We start from the raw sequence: 24439 nt of genomic DNA, 5'->3' as shown, positions 1-24439 counted from the left end.
TTCGCGCCTGCGCCCCGACCGAGGGCCAATGGGAAGACGCGCAGAACTTCGATTTGGGGTTTCTTCGACTTCCCACCTGCCCCGAGAAACAATAAATAAGGGAGGGGGGGCCCGTAAACCCTCGCCACTCTGCGCGGGAACTAGTTTGAGTTCGAGGGGAACCTCCTTCCGTCACTCTCCTACCTCTTTCGAAGTGTCAAGTCCAGCAGACTGCGGGGCTTTCCACGCTTAAACATTCCCCTCCCCTCGGGTCCCCCTGGCGTGGAACACCAGCCATCAAAAAGCAAGCCAACCTGTAACTAAAAGGGGTGACGCTCGGGATCCCAGGATACATTAGTGATGCCCCCCTGTCCCCCCGCCCGCCGGACTCCTGTCGCAAAAGGTATGTCTCTTCTTCCGTCACTTACGGCACCCTAAGGGGAGCAGTTGCATGCTGGGAAATGTAGTCTCCTAGGCGCCACTTTACATCAAGACAACTTTTTCTTCTACTTTTGCCTGTTAAAGAAGGGATGCATTACAGAGAGGTAGGAAGCTAAGGTTCTCTTTTTGGCTTACGACTTGTAAGCGGTATCAGAAAGGATACCTACGCTCTTTACTCTCAGGGGAAAAGCACAGAAACGTATCTTTGGCTATAATGTATTATATATAGTAGATGGTAGGGTTTTATGGTCATAACTTTTGAAAAAAACCTATCCTCCTCATCATCCCCCCACCAACACCACCTCCTGTTCTAAGGCTAGGCTCAGAAGCACTACCTATTGTGCCTAAAAGTACCTTTTTTCTTTAATTGTGGTAAAAGCACAACATAAGATTTACCATCTTAACCATTTTCAAGTATATCATACATTAATTAGTGTTGACTACGTGCATATTGGTGTGCAACTGAACTTGTTCTCGTTGTAAAACTAAAACTCTAGGCCTTGCTGGGTAGCTCAGTTAGATCCTTCTTTGGGTACCCCAAGGTTCCGGGTTCGGTTTCGGTCAAGGCACATACAGGAATTATCCAATGAATTGCATAGATCAGTGGAATAACAAATCAATGTTTCTTTCTCTTCTTTTCTCTCTCTCCAAAAATAAAAAGAAGTTCAAAAAAAAAAAAATTTTTTTCCTTCCTCCAGTTCCTGACACACACTGTTCTACTTTCTATTTCTAATAGAGTTTGAGTCCTTCAGATACTTTGGAATCGTGCACTATTTGTCTTTTTGTGACTGGCTTATTTCACCTAAACATACTTTTTTATACCTGTCTTTCCTTGGTTAGAGGCCAACTCTTTCAGCAAATATTTACTGAGTGTCTTGTGTTTTCAGCAACTGAATGAGACCCAGGAACCCTACATATAGGGAGCGCAAAGATTGCTTCAGTCTCATTCCTAGCTGTATTCCCAGCACCTAGCACTGTGCCTGGCACATGGTAGACATATGAGCAAAGAAATGTCGAGAAATCGGGAGAAATGGACTTACAACATTATAATGTTACTGGTAAAAGGCCCATTAAACAGACCAAGGATGAGGAATAAGGCCCATCTATTCATTGTTGCTGTGTGAAATTGCTAAAACCTCTATAGATAGCCCTGGTTGGTTTGGCTCAGTGGATAGAGCATCGGCCTGTGGACACCACAACTGACAGCAATAGTTATCCCGGGGGAGGGAAGTGGAATGAGGAAGGGTAAAGGGAACTTTTGCTTTTTACTCCATATGTTACTGTCCTCTTTGAACTTTTTACAAAGAGGATCTATTCATGTTTTATTTGTGTAATTTAAAATATTTTGTTTTTAAAAAATGCACAGAATACCCATAACGGTCAACTATCCAAGGTCAACTCTGTCATTCTACAACTAGTTCAGGTCCCAAATGCAGACCTCCTAAAACAAGATGTGTCGAGATAAAGCTGAGTTGCCTTTTCCCACTTCAGCCTCTCTTAGCCAAGAAAGTGCTTTACCACTTTATACTGAAGTTGCTCCGAGAGACCCTGGAGCCCACTGCCAGCCCCTCCCCCAGAGCTGCACCAACAACACTCCAGGATTTCACCTGCCTTGGGGCCTTAACCAAATACTTACAGGATTCCACAGTCGGCTGAAGATCAAAGTCCTTCAACTGTGTGTTTAGAATTCATGGTGGCATGCCCTGGCCAGGTGGCTCAGTTGGTTGGAGCTCCTCCAGTACATCAAAAGGCTGCAGGTTTGATTCCTGGTCAGGGCACATACCTAGGTTGTGTGTTTGATCCCCCTGGAGGCAATGATGGATATTTCTGTCACATCAATGTTCCTCTCTCTCTCTCCCTCCCCCCCTTCCTCTCTCTAAAATCAATTTAAAAAAACATATCCTCAGGTGAGGATAAAAAGATAGATAGATAGATAGATAGATAGATAGATAGATAGATGGATAGATACATAGAATTCATGGCAGTGTGTATCCTTGCTGGAAAGCAAAGAGACTGCTTACAAACTGGAAAGGGTATGGAAATCACCTGGTGCGCTTTTTTCGTTTTACTGAATGACGTAGTTCGAAATCACAGCCAGACCAACTATTTTAACTAGAGACCTTCACGAAGGATTCACAGAGTCACCTTTTAACTCAGCAGTTATGTGCCCTGAGGTTCAAACATATTTAGAAACAGCTGTTAATTACTCACCTGTTTCCAGTCCTCAGTTAATTGTGCATCCAAGATTCTGGAAGAGCTTGATAAACTCTTTTCGGTGTTTCCTAAAATAGCCTGGAGAGGGAAATGTAGGTGCCGGGAAACAACAGCTTCAGGGAAATGGGTTGGGGTGGAGGTAAAAATACTAGAAGAACAAGGACTTGGAGACGTGGACATCTGTGCAAGTTACGTTCTGAAATGCTTGGAGGTGCCGGGGAGAAGGGTGAGCAGAAATACAAGACCTTACTAGTCTGTGCTCCTGTTTTTCAGTCCCATGTATCAGATGAGGCAGTGACTACAATTTACAATAGTTTTGACGACCATCCGATCTCTGTCCTAGCCAGAGCCACTCATGGACAGCCTAACTCAGTGATGGCGAACCTGTGACACGCGTGTCAGAGGTGACAGGCGAACTCATTTTTTTGGTTGATTTTTCTTTGTTAAATGGCATTTAAATATATAAAATAAATATCAAAAATATAAGTCTTTGTTTTACTATGGTTGCAAATATCAAAAAATTTCTCTATGTGACACGGCACCAGAGTTAAGTTAGGGTTTTTCAAAATGCTGACACGCCGAGCTCAAAAGGTTCGCCATCACTGGTCTAACTCTAAAGTCTGATCTCTTCCCAGCGCCGTACCACTGCCAAGCCTTCTGACTTCCTGGGCACGTGGGCTTCGGTGTGACTTTGATGGCTCTGTGCTGAGGAGAGGACATCTAGGCATGCGAATTGCAAAAAGCCTGCGGAGAAATCCCGAAACCCAAGTCCTAAACTAGGCTGTGGCCCTAATTCTCTGATTAACCTTGGAAAAGTCACTTCTCCTCCCTGAACTATTTTATTATTATTATTATTATTATTATTATTAAATATATATATTTTTTATTTCAGAGAGGAAGGAAGAAGAGAGAGATAGAAACATCAATGATAAGAATCATTGATCAGCTGCCTCCTGCACCCTCCCTACTGGGAATCGAGCCTGTAACTCAGGCATGTGTCCTTGACCAGACTCGAACCTGGGATTCTTCGGTATGCAGGCCGACGCTCTATCCACTGAGCCAAACCGGCTAAGGCCTGAATCTCTTTTTCCCTCTTCACTGTTCTGGTGATACTGGACAGGCATTACGTGGCTCCCAGATTGTGGACTGTGAACTTTTAGGAAGCCATGGACTTACTGTGGGGCCCTGGAATTCTTCTATGCATGAGTTGTTGTTTTTTAAGTCAAACAATCTAGTCTAAAAGTACAACTTTGCATGCTTTATCTCATCCACAACTCAGGACCCTGTGACCTAGAGACTGAGTTATAGGCCCCATTTTACAGATCATAAAAGTGAGGCTTAGAGAGGTGAGTCACTTACTTGCCCTAGGCCACATCCCCAGTCCTGGCAGAGCAAGCTGACTCCCAGCTCACATTCTCAGCCACCGCCCTAAGCTGTGCTCTGGAAAGCCCCCGGCCTAGGTGACCTCCCGGTTGTAATGTTCATCGGCCCCTTAGTCAGTAACCAGATGGTTTCCCAACCAAGCGATGGGATGCACCGTGCAGCAGGGCGTTATCAGTCAATGAGGCAGGCTCTGAGAACACTGCTGTGTGTTTGGTGTTTTCCAGCTGAGTTTACATTTGAGTTCTTACATTCTCTTCTGGAAAAGGAAAGTGAGAGAAGCCGCTTGGGGTTGGGGAATGGGAGACTCCAGCCTCTGGGAAACCCTACCAGCAGCTGAGGAAATTCCCAAGAAGGAGCCTGAGCAGGTCAGTGTGGGGCACCATGGGTCCTGAGCCTTGTGCACAAGAGAGATAGGCCGAATAGGACTAGTAGTTGCCTTGATAGCATCTGTTTCTGTAGAGCAGTGGTTCTCCAAGCCTAGTCCCCTGACCAGCAGCAGCTGCATCATCCGGGAACCTGATAGAGGGGCAAAGAGGGGGTACATTCCACATTCCAGCCAAGAGCTAAGCCTCTGATCCCTGTATCTTTAGGCATCTTTGAGGAGTTGAAAGACCAGGAAGGCTGGAGCCCAGAAGTATCCAGCGACCTGCCCCCGCCCTGCCTTCAGGGTCAACCCTATATCCTAAGGGCTCTGGGAAGCCTTTGAAGGGTTGGGTGCCCAGCGGAAGAAATTGCTGGGGGACTAACCAGGAAGCTACTGCAGGAGCCCAGGAGAGGTGGTGGTGGCCTTGAGAATAGAGGCGAGTGGAGCCCAGAGATGTGGGAGGTGGAAGTGTAGGGCTTTGGCCACGGGTGGAATATGAAAGGTGAAGGAGAAAAAGTGGATTGTCTGTCAATGGGTGCCTCCCCCCCATGAAGCAGGGAAACTGGAGGAGCAGGTTTGGGGGCAGAGATGGTGAGTTCAGTTTTGAGTTGAAGGTGCCTGTGGTTCACCCAAATGGAGAAGTTGAGTGCTCCCCCACCCCCACCCCATAGGCCAAAGCTGTGCTGGTGGAGAATGGAGTCAGTGCCCGGCGGGTGGCCCTGGGGGAGCCTTCAGAGAGCAGAAGTCCTGGGCCCTGAGCAAAGCTGTGCTTATGCCCCTGGGTAAGGAAGGAAGGGTCTCCAGCTCCTGGGAGCCGTCCAGCCCCTGGGGCCTGAGGACTGCTGGAGGCTGAGTAGGGACCAGAGGCCAGGAGGACTGAGGAACTCAGTGTGTTTGTATGTGTGTGTGTGTGTTTTTGTTAATCCTCACCCAAGGAATTTTTCCATTGATTTTTAGAGAGAATGGGAAGGAGGGAGGGGGCGGGGGGGGGGGGGGGGAGAGAGAGAAACATCCATGTGTGAGAAACACATGGACTGGTTGCCTCCCACACTCATCCCCACCAGGGCTGGGGATGAGCCTGCAACCAAGGTAAGTGCCCTTGACTGGAATGGAACCCAGGGCCCTTTTGAGCAGTGGAGCAAGGAGGGCATTGACAAGGCCTTGGGCTGTGTGATAGGGCTGTGCGACTTTGGACAGAACCATTTTTGAGGAGGGAGGGGCAGAAGCCAGACTGGAGTGGGCTTCCCAGTTGAGAGAGGGAAGTCGCAGCTGGAGGGGAAGGGAGGGTTTTTTCCTTCTTTTTTAAGATGGAGAGATTGGATCACATTTAAATGCTAATAAAGTCCTTTTGATGTGATCTGGGTGGAGCTCAGCTCTAGATAGCTGGAGGGACAAAGTCTCCTTCTTTGTTTCCCTAAAGAAATACCTGGGCTTTGATCTTCCCTCCAGCCCCGCTCCTGCGGACCGGGCTGTTCTACTCCCAGGCAGAATCTGTCCAGTGCCAGCCCCCCTGGAGGGCACTGGGACCCACTCTTCCCCAGGCTGCTCATTCCTACCCCCCACCGTCACCGAGGCCTCCTCAGGGTTCTCCCTTCCCCCGGGAGCACCATGTCCTCCCTGGCTGCTTCGGGGGCCTCCACAAACCTCCACCCAGGAATTTGCAAGAAAGGCCGGTGTCCTGCTGTGGACAAGGGCACAGAGGTCGTTCCGCAGCATTTCCAGGTAGAAAGGGGCCCTGGCACTGAGAACTAACCTGCAACCTGCGGGGAGCAGCCGCTGAGGATGTCCAGGCAGGCGGGTCTATTCTGAGACACTGGGATCTGGAACGCCCGAGGCCCCTTTTCAACCCTGCCTTCCACCCAGCAAGAAGTTGCCACTTAGGACCCGACACATCTACTGCAATTGGAAGCAGAGGCTCGCTCCCAGGTCGGTCTCGGCTTCCAATTGCAATAGGTGCCTCTCTCTTGTCCATTTCTTTGTTCAACAAATATTGGAGGCCCTGGTGGGATAGCTCAGTTGGTTAGAGCAGTGGTTCCCAAACTTATTTGGCCTACCGCCCCCTTTCCAGAAAAAATATTACTCAGCCCCTGGAAAGTAATTTTTTTAAAATTTTAATAGCAGTTACTCATCGCCCCCAAATGCACCTGTGGCCATCACCGCCCCCCTGGATCACTGCAGCACCTACCAGGGGGCGGTAGCGTCCACTTTGGGAATCACTGGGTTAGAGCATCATCCAGATACACCAAAGTTTCGGGTTTGATCTGCACTCAGGTCACATGCAAGAATCAACCATAAACGTAACCAATGGAGACAGACAGTAAGGAGGTGGGAGTGGCCGGGGAGAGGTCAATGGGGGCAAAAGGAGACATATGTAATACTTTAAACTAAAGAATTTAAATTAAAAAAAAAAAAAAAGAATGAATCAATAGCCGTGGCCAGTTTGGCTCCATGGCTAACGTGTCGGCCCGGGGACGGAAGGGTCTCAGGTTCGAGTTCCAGTCAAGAGCACGTATCTTTATTGCAGGTTCTCCAGCCCTGGGTAGGAGCACGGTGCAGGAGCCAACCAATTGATGTGTCTCTGTCACATTGATGTTTCTCTCTCTCTCCCTCTCCTCCCTCCTTTCCATCTCCTTCCCTCCCTCCCTTCCACTCTCTCTAGAAGTCAATGGAGAAAATATCCTCGCGTGAGGATTAAAAACAATAGAGTCCACCAGTGAGTGCATCAATAAGTGGAACAACAAATCGCTGTTCCTCTTGAAATTGATCTTGCATTTAAAGAGGGGATTAGCAATAATAAGTAAGTAATGTGGCTAGTAAAGGTGCTGTGAAAGGTAATGAAGCAGAAGCAGCCCTGCTGGAGGGTTGGGCAGCTGTGTTTGTTTGGGGAGACCTCTGGTAGAGGAGCTAGGCCAGCGGTTCTCAACCTGGGGGTCGAACGACCCTTTCACAGGGGTCGCCTAAGACCATCGGAAGACACATATATAATTACATACTGTTTTTGTGATGAATCACTGTGCTTTCATTATGTTCAATTTGTAACAATGAAATTGGGGGTCACCACCACATGAGGGACTGTAGTAAAGGGTCGAGGCATTAGGAAGGTTGAGAACCACTGATTCTAAGCAGAGACCTAAATGGAGGGAGGGGGGAAGCCAGGCAGAAATCTGGTGGCAGAGGGTTCCAAGCAGGGGACCAGGATATGCAAAGGCCCTGAGGCTGAAGTGTGGGGAGTCTGCAGATGAGCCTGAAGCAGAGCTTGGTAGAGGAAGAGAGTGGTAGAATATGAGGTCAGAGGAGCCAGAACTGTGGGGCCCTGTGGGCCGTGGTGAGGGCTGTGGCTTTCATCCCGGTAAAAAGCGCAGCCATAGGGAATTTTGAGCTGAGGATATGAGCTGACCTAGTTTTGAAAGGCGGCTGCAAGGAAAGACTCTAGGAGAGTGAGGGTGGCAGCAGGAATCTCCAAATTAGAAGGATGTTGTAATAGTCCAGGCCAGAGATGATGTGAGTTGGACTAGTTGCAAAGGTGGAGCGAAGCCCTAGCTGATTTGGCTCAATGGACAGAGCGTCAGACTGCGGACTGAAGGGTCCTGGGTTCAATTCCTAGTGAGGGCACATGCCTGGGTTGCTGGCTCGATCTTCACTAGTGGGTGTGCAGGAGAAAGCTGATCAATGATTCTTTCTCATCGTTGATGTTTCTATCTCTCTCTCCCTTCCTCTCTGAAATCAATAAAAATATTTTTTTAAAAAAAAAGGTGTTGAGAAGCATTATCTGTACATAATGATGTTAAAGAACAAAAAGTCAATCCAGCAAATTGAAAGATGTAATTGGCTTCATTGAGCAATTCACGAATCAGGCAGCATCCCATCCTGCAAGTATAGAGGAGCCCTGGAGAAGCTGTTCAATGGGAACAGGATGGAAGGCTATTATGGGCAGAAACTGGGTGGGACAAGGAAGTTATTAGCAAAAGAAAAGAAAGGATTGCCCTGGCAGGTGTGCTCAGCTGGTTGAGCTCCTCCCATGCACCAAGAGGTCTCCAGTTCAGTTCCCGGTCAGGGCACATCCCCGGGTTGCAGGCTTGATCCCCAGCAGGGGGTGTGCAGCAGGCAGCCCATCAATGCTTCTCTCTCCCCCTCTCTCCTTCCTTCCTCTCTCTAAAATCAATTTCAAACAAAGCAAAGAAAGGATTGTTTCAGGCAAGGTTACCTTCCCTCATACCTCAGCTTCCTGGGGAGAGGGAGCAGGGACGGAGAGGACCCACTGACGCATTACCTCCTCATACTGACCAGAAAACTCCAGGCTGATCAATTAGGAGTACATTCCTGGAGAAGTTAGAAACTGCAGTCTAGGGTCAGGTATTCAGTCTTGGTTTCACGTCACAGGCTTTAACATAAGTGACTCCATGTTGGGGCCTGTGGTTTTCTCTTTCACGATAATTATTTCCAAAACATAGGGCACAGCCTTCACCGTCTCACATCCCAGACAGACTGGGTATGTCAGGGTGGTATGGCCATAGACCTCAATAAGTTTAATTAAAGAAAAAAAAAACTATTAGAACTAATAAATAAATTTAAAAAATCATACAGTGCTAAAGTTTGCACAACTCACTTTTGTAATGAAATCAAAGCCCTCGACTAACTCTCAGTATTTTGCATTCAGATAGGCACACGCCCCTGGGAGGAAGAGCCTGGGGGCTGTGACGGCAAATACTGCAGGAGGAACTGAGGACAGCCTAGGTCACCAGGCAGGGAGAATGTTATCTCGGATGTGGATCAGGGCCTATCTATCTGCCTCGTGTTTTGCCAAGGGCTTTGTAGGTTTCTTCCTGATTAGGGTAGGGTAGGGACGGGGTTGAGGGGCCCTCTCTCTGAGATACTGTACCGCCAAGGAGACAAACCCTGCCCTAGGACACAAAACAATCTGAATTCTAGTCCACACGCTGCCTCTCATTGGCTGGAAGGCCCAAGAGTAAGTTTGTTTTCCTGAAAGATGGGGATACAAATGCCTATTCTGAACAATAAAACTAAGTCTGCAGTACACCAATTTGATTTTTTAAAAATGTATTTTTATTGATTTCAGAGAGGAAGGGAGAGGGAGAAAAAGATAGAAATATCAATGATGAGAGGGAATCATGGATTGGCTGCCTCCTGCACGCCCCCTACTGGGGATCGAGTTGGCAACCCCCGGGCACATGCCCTGACCGGCAATCAAACAGTGACCTCTGGTTCATAGGTTGATGCTCAACCACTGAGCCACACCAGCCAAGCCACAATAAATTTAGTAAACATCCATCACTGCATATAGTTAAACTTTTTTGTGTGTGATGAGAACTTTTAAGATCAACTCCCTTAGCAACTTTGAAATATGCAATACAGTATTGTACACTATAGTCACCATGCTGTACATTACATCCCCAGAATTACTCCTTTTATAACTGGAAGTTTGTACCTTTTGACCACCTTCACCTATTTCCCCCAGAAATAAGATTTTTTTAAAAACATATATTTTTTTATTGATTTCAGAGAGGCAGGGAGAAGGAGAGAGAGATAGAAACATCAGTGATGAGAGAGAACCATTGATCGGCTGCCTCCTGCACGCCCCACACTGGGGATCTAACCGTGACCTCCTGGTTCATAGGTCAATGCTCAACCACTCAGCTATGCCAGCGGGCAGATTTTTTTTTAAACAACAACGTGGACTCTACCAATCTGCCTGCCTCACCGGGTTCCTATAAATTGAATTGGGAGTGTGTGTGTGTGCATACAGCACTGTTCCCTGGGGCTCTGAGCTCCCCTACCCCCCATTTTCCTTTCTCTGTGGCCAGCTGAGGAGGAGAGGGGTGCCCTCCTTCCAACCCTCATTGAGGCGAGGGGTGACTCACCGTAGTAAAGCCGCTGTCCCCTGTGTCACCGCAGAAGTTGCAGGCACCCTCAGAGCAGCAGGAGGCGTTGACGGAGGCTCAGATGCTGTGGGCAGAGAGCAGAGAGTCAGGCAGAGAGGGCGTGGGCCCCCTCGACTCACCTCCATTGCATGGCAGTCACCCCATTTCCTGCTGGATTGGTTACCCCTGATCAAGCTAAACTGGCCTGCCTGGTGGCTTCGCCTGCTTCTGGCCTAAGGATGGCAGAGAGCCACGTGCCTCAGCAATAGCTGTGCCAAGGACTGGAAGGAGACGGGACTCACTCATTGCCAAGGAGGCCGTGGTAGTAACCAAAGTTGGTCAAAGTATCATCTTCCAGATGCTCATTCCATTTCTCACTCCAAAGCTCTGAAACAGGACACATATACTGGATGAGAAGCTCCCTCTTAATATACCAGGTATATATAATTTTTAAATTGATTACACGTAATTTTAAAAAATTGATTTCTGAGAGGAAGGGAAAGGGAGAGAGAAAGAGAGAAACATCAATGATAAAAGAGAATCATTGATCAGCTGCCTCCTGCACGCCCCACATTGGAGATCAAGTCCACAACCCAGTTATGTGCTCTGACCGGGAATCAAACCGTGATCTCCTGGTTCATAGGTCAATGCTCAACCACTGAGCCACACCAGCTGGGCTGAGAAGCCCCCACTTGCTGGTAACAGTGGTAATGTCTAACCATGATGCAGTGCTCACTGTGCCAGGCCCTGCTCTGAGCCCTTCACACTCATTGTCTCCTGTATCACCCTAACCCTGTGGAACAGGTACCATCGTGTACATTCCCATTTTACAGATGAGGAAACTGAGGCACAGAGAGAGGTGCAAGAGCTTGCTCAAAGCCACACAGCCAGTCAGTGGCAGAGCCAGAATTCAAACCCCCAGGTTGGTGCCACATCCAGGCCTGCCCTCCAAGCCACCTGGCATACTGCCTCCTGCAGGATGAACCCAGAATCTCAGAGAAGTTGACATCTTTCAGATTAGCCTTCCTTACAGACAGGGAAACAGGGTAGGGGGGATAAGGATCAAGGCCAAGCTCTACCCTCCAAATATATTCCAATGTTTTCCATTGATCGCCACTTCCAATGCTTTCGTTCTAGTCCACGTGTCACTGTCATCTCTGCCTGGACCACCACAACAGGCCCTGCTGGTCTCCCTCCTTCTACTCTGCCCTCCCTCCCCCAAATCCCATTCTCCTGCTGAAACCCCTCCAGTAGAATCCTTCCCATGGCTTATGGCCCCCATGATCCTGCTCATCTCTCCACCTGCTCTGGGTCATGTCCCCTGCCCGCTAAGCCCCAGCCCGGGCACCTGCTTCCCACCTGGTTAGTCTGCCTCAGGCTCATCTCCTTGTCCTGGAACAGTCTGATCTCGGCAGCTGGCTCAGGAATGATGGTCAGATAGCTCACACCGAGTGCTCCCAAGGTCCTAGTGCTTGGTGTGTATTCGCTTCCTTCATCCCTTCCACAACCTTATGGGGTGGTCCTATGACTGGCATCCTATGTGACAGATGAGGGAAGGGAGGCACTGGACATGTAAAGGAACTTGGGCAACATCATGTAGCTGGGAAACGGGAGAGCTGGGATTTGAACCCGGCAGTCTGACTCTTAGCCACTACTCTGAGCAGCTTGCTCAGTATCCAGGAGGGAGGCATTGTTATTCTTTAAAAAAAAATTATATATATATTAGCCTGGCCACATGGCTCAGGGTTTGAGTGTCAACCTATGAACCAGGAGGTCATGGTTCGATCCCAGTTCGGGCACATGCCTGGGTTGCGGGCTGGATCCCAGTGGTGGGTGTGCAAGGGGCAGCCTATCAATGATTCTCTCTCATTGATGTTTCTATCTCTCTTTCCCTCTCCCTTCCTCTCTGAAATCAATTAAAAAAATACATATTTTTAAAAAGTGATCTTCTGGTACCATGTTCCAGGGTGGCCAGCTCCATGGCCCTGTGACCTGTGCAGTCACACAGGGGCGTGTGTTTAGAAGGCTCTCCCTAATGGTTGACTACTCTGCTGCCTTGAATTCTTAATCACTTTTGAACAAGGGCCCCGCAAATTATGTAGCAGGTCTTAGGGGGGCCAGGAAACAGGCCAGCTGCTTGGCCTCCCTTGCCCCTACCCCCAGGAGGCCTGATTGGCAAGGGAGTTTAGCTTCCCTTGTGTTGGAGGGTCTTCAACTGAGGACCGAAGCTGCCTCATTCTTGTAGCTGGCTCCCGGCCTGCCTTCAGCCCCGTAAAAGGTTTGGGGTTAGGAAGTACCCTGAATTCCAACGGGAACCGTGGGGTTTCTAAGTCAGAAGGACCCCAGCAAATCCTCCCATGGAAAGGAAGGGAACCTGAGGCCCAGAGGGGGAAAGAGACCTGTATGCGGCTGCACAGCAAGTAGACTGCCAGAGCGATTCTTTCCTTACGGCCTGTACCCTGCGAGGGCCTAGGGGCCCGCAAGCAGAGAAGAGAGGAAGCACTCATTTAACGCTGGGCTGGGCCTTGGAAGACTTCTCTCTCATCTTAATTAAACCGTGAAGTTAAGTTTCAGCTCCTGGCAGGCAGGATCCGTGCAGGCTGGGAGCAGCCTGCCTGCCTTGGAAGCCAAAACCAACCATAAGCTCCCTTTAAAATGATTTTTAAAAAAGGAAGGGGGGGGGGGGATGACAAGAATTTAAAAAGGAAGGAAAACCCCAAAACCCAAACCTGACTCCCCAGCAGAGCACCTCGGCAGGATACTCTTGGGTTGAGTGGCTTGACCTGGCCACCACCCCGCCCCCGCCCTCCTCCCCCCTTCCCCCGCTCCACCCCACTGTGCACACACCCAGGCCCTGCTGGCCCACGCTGAGAGCTCTCCAGCACTGAGCTTACTTCATCCACCCAGCAAACCTGTCTGATGCTATTTTCGTTACCACTCAGCAGATGTAGAAATTCAGGCTCAGGAGGCAGAGGGCCTTCCCTGGGATTTCTTTTGCAATGCTTTTAGAGCTCACTGAGCAAATGAGACAATGCGTGGGAAGCGTTGAGCACAGGGCTGCGTGCGTAGTCAATGCTCAATAAGGGTTAGAGATGTAAGATCCCACCACTTGAAACCGAGATTCAGACTCAGACCTATCCATTTCCTGTGCTCTATTCCCATTATCTATCTATCTATCTTGGGCAGTGGTTCTCGACCTTGGCTACACATTAGAATCACCTGGGAATCTTTTTAAAATCCTGATTTCTGGGACTCATCCTCCGGAAATTCTGTTTCTTTGTTATGGGGTGAGGCCACAACATTAGTAACAAAGAAACAGAATTTCCAGAGGATGAGGCCCAGAAATCAGGATTTTATAAGATTCCCAGGTGATTCTAATGTGCAGCCAAGGTTGAGAACCACTGCTATAGATGCTTAAAGATGACTTGTGTGGCTCAGTGATTGAGCATCGACTTATGAACCAGGAGACCATGGTTCAATTCCCTGTCAGGGTACATGCCCGGGTTGCAAGCTCGATCCCCAGTAGGGGACATGCAGGAAGCAGCTGATCAATGAGTCTCTCTCATCATTGATGTTTGTATCTCTCCCTCTCCCTTCCTCTCTCTGAAATCAGTAAAAACATATTTAAAACAAAACAAAAAAACGACTTGTGGGCAAAAGACACTCTACCAGATCTCAAATCAGCAAGGAAAGATTCAGTTACATTTATGAGCTATTTTTTGCTCAAGAAGGAAGGATTCCTAAGGCATTTTAGACTTTTGAATTTTAAACATCAAAGGCTATCTAGGTTCGGGAGTTCACTCTGGTTGATCAGGAATGCGGTTCAGCAGGATGGTTGGTCACTGGTTCCTGTCACTTGGGGTCGAGCTGTCACAGCACAGCACCCAGAAGCCTCCCTTTTGCTGATATACTTGGTGCCCAGAGGCCTGGCTCAAGGGAAGACAGACTCAGCCCCTCTGTTAACCACAGCAGCCAGACAGGCAGGAGGCTGTTGGTGTTCGTGAAGGCCTAAAGCTCCTGGTGCAGCTGGGAGGCTCAGCGACCTCCCCTCACTGGCTACACAGCCCTAGTGGTTGTTCCTGGCCAGTCCCATCCGCTTTGCCAGCCTGAGCTTCTGGGCAGAGGCTGGCGGGACAGCTGGCGCCTGCTCTCTCATGGGCATTTTGGAGCCCCAGGGCGGATGCGAGGTTGCAGGAAAGCATGGGAGTGGGTTGGGATTGGCTGGTTTAGTTGGAGGTTAATTGCAGGGCTCCAAACCCTCTATGTCCCCAGGGCCAAACAGGGACCATCGCGTACCTGAGAGAAGCTGTAGTAACTGGAACGCAGGGTCCATCAGCCATAGGCGATGCTTCCCAAGCAGGACTGAGGACCAGTGGTACCAGAAAGTCCAGTTTCTCAGGGAAACTGGATATCCGGAGTTTTTTGTGTAACAGCTCTTAATTTTAAAATTCTGCTTCCTCCTTTTTACCTCCCTTTCTATTCCTTCCTTCCCCCCTCCTCACTCTCTTTCTTTCTTTCGTCTTCCTTTTTTCTTCTCTTCCTTCTTCTATTTATTTATTTATTTTTTAAAAAATATATTTTATTGATTTTTTACAGAGAGGAGGGGAGAGGGATAGAGAGTTAGAAACATCAATGAGAGAGAAACATCGATCAGCTGCCTCTTGCACGCCCCCTACTGGGGATGTGCCCGCAACCAAGGTACATGCCCTTGACCGGAATCGAACCTGGGACCCTTGAGTCCACAGGCTGACGCTCTATCAGCTGAGCCAAACCGGTTAGGGCTCTTCCTTCTTTTATTTATTTATTTATTTATTTATTTATTTATTTATTTAAAATATATCTTTATTGATTTCAGAGAGGAAGGGACAGGGAAAGAGAGATAGAAACATCAATGATGAGAGAGAATCATTGATTGGCTGCTTCCTGCACGTCCCCTACTGGGGATCGAGCCCACAACCCGGGCATGTGCCCTTGGCAGGAATCGAACCTGGGACCCTCCAGTCTGCAGGCCGATGCTCTATCCACTGAGCCAAACCAGCCAGGGCTCCTTCTTCTATTTAAAATGCAGGGTGGGGCCCTGGCCGAGTAGCTCAGTTGATTGGAGCTTTGTCCGGATGCACCAGGGTGGTGGGTTCGATCCCCTGTCAGGGCACATGCAGGAATCCAGTGAATGCATGGATAAGCGAAACAGCAAATCAATCTCTCTCTCTCTCTAATCAATAAATTTAAAAAAAAATTGCCCAGATGGCATGGCTCCATGGTTGAGCATCGACCTACGTGAACCAGGAGGTCACGGTTCAATTCCCTAGCCAGGGCATAGGTCCGAGTTGCGGGCTTAGTCCCCAGTGTGGGGCATGCAGGAGGCAGCCGATCAATGATTCTCTCTCATCGTTCATGTTTCTATCTCTCCCTCTCCCTTCCTCTCTGAAATCAATACCCCTGATCAAAATAATTAAAAATTATTTTAATATATTTTATTGATTTTTTTACAGAGAGGAATAGAGAGTTAGAAACATCGATGAGAGAGGAACATCGACCAGCTGCCTCCTGCACACCCCCTATTGGGGTTGTGCCCGCAACCAAGGTACATGCCCTTGACCGGAATCGAACCTGGGACCCTTCAGTCTGCAGGCCAACGCTCTATCCACTGAGCCAAACCGGTTAGGGCTATACAAATATATTTAAAAAAAAATAAATTGAAAACCCTTTATAAATAAATAAATAAAGCACAGGGCAGGGGGAAGTATGTGGATAATTCGCTAGAATGGCTCACAGAGCTCAGGGAAACGCGTTTGCCGGTTTGCTACAAAGGATGAAGGATACAGATGAACAGCCAGATAAAGGCGTACGTACATCAAGGGAGGAACAGAAGGACCCCGGGGGCAGGAGCTTCTGTCCCCGTGCGGTTGGGGTGCATCACCTTCCTAGTACCTGGCTGTGGTCACTAGCTCAGACTCTCCCAGCCAGGCACTGTGAGGACTTTTATGGCAGCTCCACCACGCAGACAGGATCAATGATTAGCTCAATCTCCAGCCCCTCTCCCCTCCCCGCTGCCCAGAGGACGAGGATGGGTCTGAAAATCCCAAGCTTCACATCCTGGCCTGGACTCTCTCAGGACCAGCCCCGTCCAGGGGTCCAGTCCACCGGGAGTTGCTGCATTAGAACAAAGGCACTCCTACCACTAGGAGATTGCGAGGGTTTTAGGAGCTCTGTGCCAGGAGCTGCTGGCAGCATATGTCTATCTTCTATTGTTTCACAAGCTCTATTGTTATCAAAGAATGGGGGAAGGGCCAGGCAGTCTCTGCCACAGCAAATATTGTAATATACAGATAAGGAAATCAAGACCCAAGGAGTACTGCTTAAGGCCTCATAACACGCAGAAAAGCTAGAATTAGAACATGGTCTATAGTAGACATTCAATTCATATTTAATAACAATTATAAGCTTCAAACATCAAACTCATGTAGGTAGATTTTTAAAAAATTATTTATTGATTTTTTTTTAGAAAAAGAAATAAGAAGGGAGAGAGACATTGACCTGTTGTTCCATCTATTTGTGCATTCATCGGTTGATTCTTTTTTTATTATTTATTGATTGATATTAAGAGAGAAAGAGAGAGAGACCTGTTGTTCCACTTATTTATGCATTCATTGGTTGACTCTTTTATATATATATACCAGAGGCCTGATGAACAAAATTTGTGCAAGGGGCTTGGCCCTCGCAGCCCCAGCTTCGTCTGGAAGGTTGTCCAGAAGGACATCCGGTCTAATTAGCATATTACACTTTTATTATTATAGATATATATTCTTTATATATATATATTATTGATTTCAAAGAGGAAAAGAGAGGGAAAGAGATGGAAACATCAATGATGAGAGAGAATCATTGATTGGCTGCCTCCTGCACGCCCCCTACTGGGGACCAAGCCCGCAACCCTGGCATGTGCCCTTGACCGGAGTCGAACCTGGGACCCTTCAGTCCACAGGCTGACGCTCTATCCATGAGCCAAACCAGCCAGGGCCATTGGTTGACTCTTGCGTGTGTCCTGACCAGATATCGAACCTGCAACCTTGGCATATCGGGACAACGCTCTAACCAACTGAGCTACCTGGCCAGGGCGAGTTTCATTTTCCCCCTGGAGAACTTGCCTCTGTGGCTCTCCATATTCCTGCGACAACTGAGTGGCTGGCTACCTTTTGGTCGGCTGCCCAGCGACCTTTCTGGAACCACCCTCCTAGGTCACCCTTCTGAAGCCGACGCTGCTTCCTGGATGCTTTGCCTTCTGCTTTCTGCCTTTACAGCTCTGCTTTGCGGAAGCATGTTCTCCGGTGACTTTCTAAGAAAGGCTGCATAGGATACACATTTATTTACCCCCACGCTTACCTGGAAATATTTTTATTTTAGCCTCAAACTTGATTGAGAGTTTGGTTGTATACTGACATCTAGGTAGAAAATTTTCACTTACAATTCTGAAGGCATTGCTATCTTCTAGCTTGCAAGGATGCTAAGAGGCATGGCTCCCTCCCTCCTGGCCTCCACGCCTCCCCTCTGCCTCCCTCCCTCCTCCCCTACCATCTCAGAAAATCTTTTAAGATTTTCTCTTTATTTCCAGCTCTTAAAATTCAGTGTACTGGCCTCAGTATGGAGACTCATCTCTTTCAGTTTTGGGAACTTTTCATGAGTTATTTCTTTGATAATATTTTCCTTCTTTCCTCCCCCCTTCTTAGTCCCCCTTTTTTCTGTTCCCTATTTCTGGAGTTCCAGTTAGACAGATGTTGGACCTGAGTTGAAACTCTAGTTATCTTATCTCTTTTTTTCCATCTCTTTAGTCTTTTTGTTCTGCTTTTTTTTTTTTTTCCCTGGGAAATTTTCTTAACTTTTCAACTCTTCTTTTAATTTATTTTTTAATTTGGTTGTCACACTTGTAATTTTGTGGTGCTAGATTTTATTTTGTTCATTTCTCAAAGCACCTTTTTCTTGTTTTATTATTGTGATATCTTCTTTATCTCATTTTCATTCTCTCTAAAGAACTTCTTCAGACACTTATTTTTTGTTGCTGTTTTAATATATTTTTTTATTTATTTTATTTTATTTTAAAAATATATTTTATTGATATTTTACAGAGAGGAAGGGAGAGGAATAGAGAGTTAGAAACATTGACGAGAGAGAAACATCCATCAGCTGCCTCCTGCACACCTCATAATGGGGATGTGCCCACAACCAAGGTACATGCCCTTGACCGGAATCGAACCTGGGACCTTTCAGTCCACAGGCCAACGCTCTATCCACTGAGCCAAACCAGTTAGGGCACTGTTTTAATATATTTTTATTGATTTCAGGGAGCAGGAGAGAGGGAGAGAGAGATAGAAACATCAAGGATGAGAGAGAATCACTGATCGACTGCCTCCTGCATGCCCCACTCTGGGGATCTAATCCACAACACGGCGTGCCCTGATGGGAAATTGAACCACAACCTCCTGGTTCATAGGTCAACGCTCAACCACTGAGCAACATTGGTCAGGCTCTTTAGACACTTCTTTCAAAGCAAGTCTACTGGCAACAAATTCCCTCAAATTTTCCCCCCTCAATTTTGGTTTGTCTGAGAATGTCTTAATTTCTCCTTCACTTTTTAAAAAAAAATATATTTTATTGATTTTTTACAGAGGGGAGGGGAGAGGGCTTAGAGAGTTAGAAACATCAATGAGAGAGAAACATCGACCAGCTGCCTCCTGCACATCTCCCACTGGGGATGTGCCCGCAAACCCAGGTACATGCCCTTGACCGGAATCGAACCTGGGACCCTTCAGTCTGCAGGCCGACGCTCTATTCACTGAGCCAAACCAGTTAGGGCTCTCCTTCACTTTTGAATAATTTCACGGACCACAGAACTCTAGGTTGGTGTTTTGTCTCTCTCACCATTGAAAATATTTTACTCAACCCTCTTCTTGCTTATATGGTTTCTGAGAAGTCAGATGTAATTCTTTGCTTCTCTATAAGTAAGGTGTATTGTTTGTTTATGTATATATGTATGTATGTATGTATGTATGTATGTCTGTCCTGGCTTCTTTCAGGTTTCTTCCCTTTATCTTTGCTTTAAAAAAATTTTTTTAATGACTATGCGTCATATTTTTTGGCATTTATCCTGCTAGATTTTCTCTGAGCTTCCTAGATCTGTGGTTTGGTGTCTGACATTAATTTTGGGGAAATTCTCAGCCACTATTATTTCAAGTATAGTTTCTGTTCCTTTCTCTCTTCTCCTTCTGGGATCCCCATTATACATATGTTACTCTTTCAGTCTTGTCTCTACTAAAAGTAGTTACTCTTTCAGTAGTTGTTTCTTTTCTGTTCTTTTTTTGACATTTTTTTTTCTATTTGCTTTTCAGGGTTGAGATATCCTGAGGCTCAGATTCTTTCCTAGAATTTCCACCTGTCTGGTTCCATTGCCCATCTACTTGGCCAATTAGAGCCCTTAGCATATTAATCAGAGTTGTTTTTAATTCCTGGTCTGATAATTTCAACATCCCTGCAAGAAGCCTAGCTCTGATGCTTGCTCTGTCTCTTTAAACTGTGTTTTTTGTTTTGTTTTGTTTTTTTTTGTGGGTTGGTTTTTTTTGTTTTGTTTTTAGTATGTCTTAACAATTTTTTCTTTATTTTTCACAATTTAAAGAAATTTTAATAATACACTTTATTTAACCCGATACATCCTCACAATTTTTTCTTGATGGCTGGACTTAATATACTGGGTAAAAGGGACTGCTGGGCCTTTACAAAGGTGGTGGTAGGGTGTGGGGGCCGGGGCAGTGTCCTACAGCCCGATGATCAGATCAGTCTTTCAGGGAGCCTGCGTTCCGCACTTGAACTTCACATGTGTCTCTCAGTTCCCCCTCCTGTCCCACCAGATGGCTAGAGCGGGCTGGAGCTGGGGACTCCCCGTCCCCCAGCTGGAGGGCTAGAGCGGGCTGGAGCTGGGTCTTCCCCTTCCCGTAGGTCAGTTAGGTTCTGATAAAACCCCACCTCGCCCTGGCCGGGTACCTCAGTTGGTTAGCACTGCATCCCCATAGGCCAAGGTTGTGGGTTTGATCCCTGGTCGGGGCACATACAAGAATCAACCAATGAACTCATTAAACAATTGGAACAACAGTAAATATAAAAGGAAATTAAAAACAAAACAAAAAACCCCACCTGGTTAGGCTCTGGTTAAAATTCGAGTTTCTCCTGAGGACAGATCCTGTGAAGAAGGGAGTGAATGCTAGGGCACTTTTCAAAGTAGCTCCTTTTATCCTTCTGGCGGGAGCACGAAGGGGATTCTTCTGTTTACAGTGAGAGCCCGATGGAGCTCCGGGAGGTAAAGTGTGGCCACCTCCCCACCCCCTATGACTGGGTCCCCTGGAGCTTGTATCTCTGACTTGCCTGAGTGAGCCTGCAGCCGGTCATCGATTATAGTTCCGGCTTCCGTACCCTGGCACTGGTTCCCGTGGAGGGTTCTGCTGGTGAGTCTCTGCCCCATTATTTGTCTGCTGCGCTTGCTCCTTCCCATCCAGGTACACCGTAACCTGACGGATCTTATAGATCTGAGAGTTGGTGGCTTTCCAGCTTGGTGTCAGGATGGAGTGAGCATGTCCGCGCTTCTTGCATGTTGGAGTGGAAATACATCGATTTCATTTTTAATGGAAAAATGACCAAATGGGTGGGTCCTGTGCCTTGTCTCCCTTCCCTCCCCTCCCCCCCAGGAAACACAGTGTTTGAAGGACAGCATGTCTGCTTGTCTTCCTGGCGACACTCTCTGGCCTTCTTCCACACCGACTGAAAATTTTCTTTTATTTTGAAGATCTACTGGCTTTACCGAGCGATTTGTGAACCTGCCAGCATCCCATCTAGCACCTAGAAGGGCACGCCCCTTATTTTATATATATAAATATGTATTTTTAGAAAATTTTTTTCATGGTATCTTACCAAATCTGGGTTTGCAATATCTAACCTACACCTAGCACACTGTTAGTCTACCCACAACTGTTAGTTTCTGTGATCGATTGGTCTGAGGCCCCCTCCAGACCGGAGGCCCTGCCCGGGTGTAGGGATTTCACTTAGAATTTCTAGGCAGCAGTGGGATCACCAGGAGCCCTACTGACTCAGAGGCCTGGAGTCGCTCCTCTGAGGCTTGGGCACCTCACTTCCAAAAGCAGAAATTACACAATGGCGACCTCTAGTGTCCAGAAGGAGGAACTGCAGTGGCACACTCCTCCCAGGAGAGAGCTGACCAACATAACCCCTGCTTTCTTCCAGGCACGTCACGGAATTGTGCCGTTTGTCTTTGTTTAGAATATCTACATCGACAAGGTGGACACCCTCATCCCGACTTTTAGAGGTGAGGAAAGTGGGGTTCAGAGAAGCGAACGGGTTCCCTGAGTTCCTAGGTGTCAGGGCCGTGCTGAGACCCCACCCGGGCACCTCTGGGGCCCAGGTCTTTGCTCTGCCCCCCAGTTCCTGCTCCTGACGGTCTGGTCCCGGAGCCAGAGCGTGGGCGGCACTGGGCCCCACCCAGACCCAGCGAATCCGAATCTGTACCCTAAGCCGACAGGAACTCAGTCTGCGGACCCGAGGGCCCCGCGCTCTGCAGCCGGTGAGGGTCGGGCTGGGGCCGAGCCGAGGACCCGGAGCTGCCCCGCCGGTCTGCGCGGCTGCCCTGGGGGCCCGGGGACTCGGGCCGTCCGTCCCTGCGCGGCGCGCTGCTCCGGGGCTGCGTCCCGGCCCGGCCCGCGGGGTGCGGGGCGGTGGGGACAGGAGGACGGGGAGAGGAGGGCCGGCCCTGGCCGGGACCGGGGCCGGGACCGGGACCGGGCGGCTAACCGAGTTCCCAGATCGGCTCATTCGGCGGCGGCCTGGCTCATTCTGCCTCCAGGCCTGCCCGATGGCCGATGTGTTCGTGTACGGGACCCTGAAGCGAGGCCAGCCCAACCACAAGGTCCTGCTGGACGCCACCCACGGCTGCGCCACCTTCCGGGGCCGGGGCCGCACGGCGGAGCCGTTCCCCTTGGTGATCGCCGGGCAGCATAACATTCCGCGGCTGCTGAACCTGCCGGGGCGCGGCCACCGCGTGTTCGGGGAGATCTACACTGTGGACCAGCAGATGCTGCGCTTCCTCGACGAGTTCGAAGGCTGCCCCGACCTGTACCAGCGGGTGCCGGTGAGCGTCGCAGTGCTCGAGCGGGAGGGCGTCTCCGAGGAGCCCCCCGCCGCCGAAAGGCGCCTGCAGTGCTTCGTGTACATCACGGCCACCTACCCGCCCGAGTGGGCCCAGCTCCCGCACCTCGACAATTACGACGCTCAGGGGGCGCACGGGCTCCCCTATATTCCACGGGAAAACAGATAAAAGCCCAGGGAAGGCTCCCTAGCCAGGGGACACACCGAGCCCCGAGGATCAGATCACCCCAGCGTGGTCTGCACGCACTGAATGCAGAAGCCCAATGATGCCCTTTGAAACAAATATTTGTGAAACTCCATCTGTGGGAAAAGAAAGACTCTCTTTTACTGTCAGCCAATTTCCTAGATAATTTTGACATACCAATCACAAGATTGTGCCCTTAAACCTATCCATCCCGTACTGCTTTATTGCTTGCTGCTTAAAGAGCATTAGGTTTTTGAAGGTACTGGCTAAGACAAATTTAGGATTTTAATTCCCCGAAATGGCATTTCAGGAACTCATATGCTATCATACTTTCCTTGCTTCTCTGTCTGCTTTGCTTTAATCTGAAGATGACATTTAAAATGAATGTGAAGACTTTGTGTTGCAGCTAGATTTTAGCAGCCCTACTCTATTGATTCTGACCTGTATCGCACCAAGAAGAAAAAAAATGCTAAGCTGATCTTGGATGTCTCAGTGTAATAAATAATAAAAGAAACTCAAGAAAAGCATGCTGCATTTTAGAGTAGTTTTGGAGGACATACAACGTTTTTCTTCACAATTTTCAGATCAAGCTTATTAAAGAGACTATTAAAGATGATCATTTAAAATTAAATGTTTTAGAAAATCAAATATAAAAAAAAAAAAGAACTCAGTATGTGGGTTAAAGATGGAGAAAGCACTGCCTTGTCCTCCCAAGGGGAAACTGAGTTTTCATATTTCTTCTCTAGACATGGATTTCTGGCTATAAAACACTCTGTCATTGTCATGAGCTTTATTTTTTTAAGAATATTTTTATTGCTTTCAGAGAGGAGGTGAGGAGACAGAAATATCAATGAGAGAGAATCATCCATTGGCTGCCTTCAGCACCCCCCCACTGGGGACCGAGTCCACAACCCGGGCATGTGCCCTGATGTGATCTCCTGGTTCATAGGCTGACGCTCAACCGCTGACCCGCCCCGCTGGGCATCATGTGCTTTCTTTACACTGGCTCCCCTTCTCCCTGGGAGGTAATAGTCTGTGGTTACCATTCCACTTTAGAGATCCGGAAACGAGCCCAGAGAGGTGAAGCGCGATTTGCCCAGAGCTACTTGCCAGCAGGCATCACACCATCGAGGTGGACTGGCTGGGAGAGTGACCCAGGGCTCCCCGAGATGTGGTGCTGGTGCCGAAGTGGGGGGTTGTAAGTTCCCGAGCTTGTCTTCTGGGGTCCGCTGAGAGCTCCTGTCACTTGTTCGTCCACGTATGGAAGAGGCTGTCTGGCTCGTTTCACTAGCTGTGTGTCCCTGGGCCAGCTATTTAACATCTCCCAGCTTCCGCTCCTTCATAGAGTTGTAGAGACCAACTGAGGATGATGAACCAGGAGGCCACGGTTCCATTCTTAGGGCACATGCCCAGGTTGCGGGCTCAATCCCAGTGGGGGGTGGGCAGGAGGCAGCTGATCCATGATTCCCTCCCATCATTGATGTTTCTAGCTCTCTCCCCCAAATCAATAAAAACATCTTTAAAAAAAAAAACATGACTAGGCCCTGACCAGTTTGGCTCAGTGGATGGAGCGTTGGCCTGCGGACTGAAGGGTCCCAGGTTCGATTGCAGTCAAGGGCATGTACCTTGGTTGCGGGCACATCCCCGGTGGGGTGTGTGCAGGAGGCAGCTGATCGATGTTTCTCTATCATCGATGTTTCTAGCTCTCTGTCCCTCTCTCTTCCTCTCTGTAAAAAATCAATAAAATATTATTTAAAAAAACATGACTAGGATTAAAAAAACAACACTCGTAGA

General features: G+C 48.3%; 2 protein-coding genes across 3 annotated transcripts in view; one reads left to right on the top strand and one right to left on the bottom strand.

Moving 5' to 3' along the window:
• The window catches only part of CNOT1 (CCR4-NOT transcription complex subunit 1), a 68644-nt gene extending 68403 nt beyond the window's left edge, over positions 1 to 241 (bottom strand). The window contains exon 1 of the mRNA XM_070398673.1: positions 184 to 241. The gene's annotated coding sequence lies outside the window, so the exon portion shown is untranslated. The remainder of the gene's footprint in view (positions 1 to 183) is intronic.
• LOC138997181 (gamma-glutamylaminecyclotransferase-like) lies at positions 38 to 24258 on the top strand. 2 transcript variants are annotated; one of them, XM_070398691.1, is made up of 5 exons: positions 38 to 382; positions 20581 to 20750; positions 21544 to 21625; positions 21722 to 21880; positions 22160 to 24258. In XM_070398691.1, the coding sequence occupies exon 5, from the start codon at positions 22169 to 22171 to the stop codon at positions 22628 to 22630; it is 462 nt and encodes a 153-aa protein (XP_070254792.1). In that variant the 5' UTR covers positions 38 to 382; positions 20581 to 20750; positions 21544 to 21625; positions 21722 to 21880; positions 22160 to 22168; the 3' UTR covers positions 22631 to 24258. The 2 variants fall into 2 exon arrangements, with proteins under 2 accessions (XP_070254792.1, XP_070254791.1); XM_070398690.1 differs by lacking the exon at positions 21722 to 21880.
• The last annotated feature ends 181 nt before the right edge of the window (positions 24259 to 24439 follow it).

Source organism: Myotis yumanensis, unplaced genomic scaffold (assembly GCF_028538775.1).
Source record: "Myotis yumanensis isolate MYYU_CA2020_CCGP unplaced genomic scaffold, mMyoYum1.0.hap1 SCAF_18, whole genome shotgun sequence".
Classification (NCBI taxonomy): domain Eukaryota; kingdom Metazoa; phylum Chordata; class Mammalia; order Chiroptera; family Vespertilionidae; genus Myotis; species Myotis yumanensis.
The sequence above is the reverse complement of the archived record's forward strand: the minus strand, read 5'-3'. Positions and strand labels throughout refer to the sequence as shown.

Excerpts from the sequence above, each read along its gene's own strand:
- LOC138997181 (XM_070398690.1), top strand. The coding sequence starts at position 22,169 with ATGGCCGATGTGTTCGTGTACGGGACCCTGAAGCGAGGCCAGCCCAAC.